Source organism: Pistacia vera, unplaced genomic scaffold (genome assembly GCF_008641045.1).
Source record: "Pistacia vera cultivar Batoury unplaced genomic scaffold, PisVer_v2 Contig206, whole genome shotgun sequence".
Lineage (NCBI taxonomy): Eukaryota > Viridiplantae > Streptophyta > Magnoliopsida > Sapindales > Anacardiaceae > Pistacia > Pistacia vera.
Window position 1 is genome coordinate 962,459 of NW_022196009.1, and position 6,003 is coordinate 968,461.

The following is a 6,003-nucleotide window of genomic DNA, read 5'->3' on the forward strand; positions in this document are numbered from 1 at the left end:
TTTAAATTATTATTGTACTTGGTTCAATTGGGATGTATTAACAATTAATGTGTTTGGTTAATAGTAATCACAGATGTCCTGAAAATACCAATTTACTAGAATGCCTTTTAGATGATTACTAGATATAAATAATTAAGGGCTTGTTTGTTTTATTATTTCAAACCCTATTCTCTATCATATTCCCAAAATACTTGTTTGTTTAATTATTTGGGAAATACTATTCTAGTTTTTTAATTACTTTTAGACCCCTTAAGTTTATTAACTTAATTAAACACCCCTAGAAAAAAAAGTTTAAAAATTAACAAAAACAACCTCACCCACCCATAGTTGCCAGATTCCGGCAACCACTGTCAGTGGTGGTCGGAATCTATCACAACGGCCTAAAAACGACCGGAAATGGCCTTTTACTCACCGATCTAGCTTTTTCAGCCAGATCCATGCTGGATCTGGCCGAAAAAGGCCAGACAACCAAAGAAATGGCCGTCTCTGACGGCCAAATCTGGCCTTTGTGGCTGTCGACGGCCAGATCTGGCATTTGTGGCTGTCGACGGCCAGATCTGGCCTTTTCCGGCCAGATCCATGGTGGAGCTAGCCGGAAAAGGCTAGATCGACACACCACCGGCCAGATTCGACCAGTCTGAGTTGTAACGGCAGATTCCGACCAGATTCCGGCGGTGGTGGCCGGAATCTGGCACTGTGGTGGTGGGGGTGTTTTTGTCATTTTACAAATTGGGTGTTTTGTAATTATTAACAAAGCTAAGGATACTTTCGTCCACATTGTCCACTATTTTGGGGCAAAATTGGACAAAAATTTGGATTACCGAAGTAATATTTTAATACCACCCTCCCCCCAGGTAATATTATTCCCGGTGATTTACCCCCTTTTTGGCACTGTTTGTCATCTTATTTTCTGGTAATGTTTTTGTACAAAAATGTCAAACACTGTAATCTACTCAATTAAACAAATATTACCCTTGTTAAAAAATTTCAACCCGATCCAAATGAGCCCTTAGTGATTATGTATTTGTTTATTTTGGTTGGTATTTATAGTTTTGTATTATATGTTATTGACTTATTGTGTTTGTTTATGTGTTATTTGTTTATTTTAGTTCATATTTGTTTATATTCTAAATTGAATTGAGTTTAGAGTAGTCGATTTTGGGGGTGTAAATGTAAAAAATTAAAACTGCAAGAATTTTGGGGGTGTAACTGTCATAATTGAAAACTATTAGAGGTGAAATGTAAAAACTAAAATCTGGAGAGAGAAAAAACGGGTACCCACGGGTCCACCCGTACCCGCATAGGGTAGGGTACGGGCCTAATATTTTGGACCCGTATATCTCGACCCGTATTGGGTCTGCACCCGTGACAACTCAACTCGAACCCGGCCCACCGGCCCGTTTTGCCAGGTAGTTATATGATTATATCTTCAATTTAATTTGATTGTTTGTTTTATTAAAAATATCAATTTTCAAATTTTATATAGTTAATTAATGGTATTAGAAATATTATTCACTACTAATAGAATCACAAAATTTTATAATAACTTGTAATTATCATGTAACTAATATATGGGTAAGTTGATTAAATACAAATATAGAAAATTTCATTTAGACGTCATTAATTTAAAAAAAAAAATCATATGTCATATCTTAAATATTTGAAATAAATATTATTTAAGTGTTTAATAAAACAAAACAAACAACTCCTAACATTTTTTTTAATCATATTTCATGGTCTATATTACAATTAGTGCCACATCCTTGGAACACAAGGAGATAAGTGATAATTTTACAACATATGAGGAAACATTCGATATTCTTGAAGTATCAGGAGAGTTCATTGATAATAACCTAATAACTATTTTTTATGGTTCGACCAACGCATTATTTAGAATTGGGCCGACCCCAAGACTTAACGTAAGGCCTACTTCCAAAACTCCCAGTCCAGTTATCCCAAAACCAGATCCAAATTCATTACCCAACCGACTCCGTATAACAACCCTAACCCTAATGTCTTCGCTATAAATTGTCACTCATTTTTCCAGCGGCCTCTAGTTCACCGTTGGGTTTTTCGAAGCAGAACAGAGCTCTCGCTTTCTCTGAGTACCTTCAACCATGGTATCGCTTCTGTTACTCCTCTTTCACTAGATGCTTGCTAATTTCGTTTATGTTCTGTTTGCGTTGATAAGATGTGTGTATTTCAGTTTCGGTTTTGAAGTTGAATGCTTATATTATCATGCTATTTAACTTATTTATTGACATTTTTCTTGAATCCAAGAAAGTAGGTTGGATTGGGACTTTAACTTCTTTGTGAACTTATATTGTTGGATGGCGAAAGAGATTATGCGATTTTTTACTGTTGTTTTTTTTTTTTTTTTTTGTTTTTTAATTCACATCGAAGGAAAGAGGTTGCTTTAGTTAGCTCGGGCAGTGAAATCTAGAGTGAATGGATTTAAGTATGTAGCTGTCAATTCCTATGTAGGATCTAGTTTCATTGAGTGAAGTTAATGTGTGTTTGTTTGCCTTTGTTGTTTGATGATCAATGCTCAAATCTGCATTTGATGTATTTATATGTGCGGTTTTCTATTTTTAATATGAGGTACGTTGATTAATTGAATTCTTCTGGGCATTTAATTTGAAGGATATATTATATGCATTTGTTCGGCTTGTAGTACTGACTGGAAAAAAAACAATAGCAGAGACATATATCTAATGTTGAGTCATTTCTCTTACGGTAAATTGTTCTATTGAAGTATGTTTTTGATAATTCATTCTTGTTACTGTTAGAATCTGTTTCAGATTTGTATTTAGGTGCAAAAAGCATATATCTAATGTTGGGTCATTTCTCTTAGGGTAAATTGTTCTATTGAAGTATGTTTTTGATAATTCATTCTTGTTACTGTTAGAATCTGTTTCAGATTTGGATTTAGGTGCAAAAAGTTGTCAAAGTTCACTGTGATTGCTTAAGAATGTGTTGGCGGTTATTTAAATTTCCATTATCTTAAATGAATCGTAACCTGTCTTGTAGGTGAACGTTCCCAAGACAAAGAAGACATACTGCAAGAGCAAGGATTGCAGGAAGCACACCTTGCATAAGGTCACACAATACAAGAAGGGCAAGGACAGCCTTGCAGCTCAAGGTAAGAGACGTTATGATCGCAAGCAATCTGGTTATGGAGGACAAACCAAGCCCGTTTTCCACAAGAAGGTAATAATTTATGTGGATTTCTTTTGTTCCTTGTTGAAACATGAATTCTTTTTGAAATGAATGAAAAACTTTAGTTTTGATGTCTGTTGAGTACTTCATGTTAATTCCAGTTCTGATGCTCAAAATGTTTACTGGTTTTTTATCTAATAGGCAAAGACAACAAAAAAGATTGTCTTGAGGCTTCAGTGTCAAGGTTGCAAGCACGTGTCTCAACACCCTATCAAGGTTGGTGTTTTGAAACATTTTTGCATACTTTAGTAGTTTAGTTCTTCCTTTTTGCCTTTATCTGCTAACTTTGTTTGTGCTGGTATTTGCAGAGGTGCAAGCACTTTGAGATCGGTGGAGACAAGAAGGGCAAGGGAACATCTCTGTTTTAAATTTCGTGTTGTGTTATTTATTTTCAGCTGTTAATGCAACTTAGCCTGTATGGCAAATATTTTGTTTAGTTGTGTTTTTGTCTGATGAGTCATTTTAAAACATTTGAGTTGTTTTTTTTTGGTTGAAAACAGTTTATGATATCAATTAACTTTAGGAATTTATTGGGCTATTATCAGCAATACTTGTTTGGTTCAATTAAGATGGGATTTGCTTACATTATGACGGTGCCTGTCATAGCCAAAATGGTGAATGAGTAATGTTGGGATTGGTTAGTCTTACTAGTAAAACATTTTGAATGTGTTTGTATGAACAAAATAGGATGGGACTTGAGAAATCGGATTTTAATCATTTGTTGTAATATGAAATGAGGAATTATCGAAAGTATTCTTACATTTCTATGTACATAGAATTAGTCTTTGTACCGAAGATGGTATGTTACAGAATCAGATTCAAGATGATATCTTTAAATATCACAGAAACATTTGATGGGAGAGGACTTCAGGGGAATAAACTTCACTGAGATAAGAGGGATCTGTTCAAAATTAATAGGTTTTGAAGTAAAACATAAAAGGCAAACGTTTGCCACCACCAACGGCCAACATAAAAATAGAGAGCTAAACATTGTGAAAATAGAGAGCTAAACATTGTGAAAAGAAGAAGAGGGAATGGCTCTTCTATTTTCAAATCATGGAAATAGTGAAAAAACTTAACAAATCTCTTCGAATCAGTAACACTAAGAGGCAAATGGAAATCCTATCTACGACAACATATTAAAGGTGAAATTTATTTTTTCAGACATCATATAATCGTGATGGCACAAGAATCCAAATACAACAGGTTAATATTATAATTTACATGAAAAAAAAGCTGAAATTTTACCTTAATCTGCAGTGAATCGACAGAGAGTAGCAGGAGGAGATGAAGAGCGTGAGAAGGGAAGAAAGAAGATGAGTTGTTTTTTGCCCTAATCTAAAGTATTTATATGTGGCAGGTAAATTACAAATACCCCCCACTCTTTAATAACATTTCATTTCAGTCCCGGTTTCGGTTCTTGATTCTAGGAACCGGAACCGGAACCGGAACCGTACAGTGCGGTTCCAGATTTTTGGAACCGGAACCTACTCGTTGACGATCGGTTCTGGGTAGGAACCAGAACCAAACACCGGGTACCCAACGGTTCCGGTTCCGAACGGTTCTTTTGAACACCCCTAACTATTACCATAGAAATCCCGTTATTACCCTCGGAAGGTGCTAGCCCTCTTCGGATAATCATTTCTCTCTGTCATCCTTCTCTAACTTCTCAAGGCTATTGGTGTGACCATGTAGGTCCACCGTGGATTAGCCCTGAGCCGGTTCTGGATGAATCTGAAAACCTGTCCGAAGGCCCAACGACTATGGTAAACATCTAGCAATGTGCCATAGTCCCTAAACCACGATGAAGAAATACTTCATCGAACCCATTTCAGATCATACGTACCATGCAGGTAAAGTCCGTCCATTGAGATATCCTAATCGAGTATGGATTCATGGAACGTCAAAATCCTAAACTCGATCTTCTACCGAATTGTCGATCAATATGTCCGAAACTTGTCATCACAAACTTACTTTTGTATGACTAATAATAGACTCTGGCCAGAGATTCAATTTTCTAACATTTATCGATGTTTGTCTAGGAACTCGAATCCGGATGGAGTCAGCGGTACTCCCGATCCTATATTTCTGACTCAATGGATCCCCTCTTGACCATCGTTCTTTTCCGCATATGAACAACGCATGACCAAATAGGCTTTATTGTACGAAACATGATTAGTCTCGTACTTATACACCGTATGAACCATACGCATCCATATCAGATCCGACTACAATGTCTCAGGTCGAAGGACTACATCGTGCACTGATATAACCAAACGATAAATCATTGACTAATGCTTTTCCAAGTGATTTGCCGTTATTCGGTCACGTTCAAAAAACAGTTCACCAACCGTTAATCCATATCAATGCCCCAGTGACATGACTATCATCGTCATCCGTACTTATATCAACTCATGATATCTTTCAGAAGCATCCAGTATGCCTACTGTGCAATATAGTTGCCCAAATTTATATTGCTTCCATAGGGAACCCTTTTTGATAATTCATTTACCTATTAAATGAATCATCTGGACAATTCATATACATACTTTATTTTAAATGCATGACTGAATAAAGGAAGCAATTTACATATATGAATTGAAGAACTCTTTCTTCTATTATTTATGATATATATAGATACAAGACAAAATGCTCTGAAACGGACAACACGAATGGTTTCTAGGGCATACACTAATATACACTAACAGCAGTAATCCTGTCCAAGTCCGTGAGGAGCTCCAAACTAGTCGTTTTGTTAACTGCAAAGAAAAAAAATAAAAAAAG

The 6,003-nt window shown here is 35.9% G+C and overlaps 1 protein-coding gene across 1 annotated transcript; it reads left to right on the forward strand.

Annotated features, from left to right (window-relative positions):
* Positions 1-1,966: 1,966 nt before the first annotated feature.
* Positions 1,967-3,783, forward strand: LOC116129041 (60S ribosomal protein L44). The gene is made up of 4 exons (XM_031414787.1): positions 1,967-2,120; positions 3,031-3,210; positions 3,361-3,435; positions 3,528-3,783. Exons 1-4 carry the CDS (start codon positions 2,118-2,120, stop codon positions 3,585-3,587), a joined length of 318 nt encoding a protein of 105 aa, XP_031270647.1. The 5' UTR covers positions 1,967-2,117; the 3' UTR covers positions 3,588-3,783.
* Positions 3,784-6,003: the final 2,220 nt, after the last annotated feature.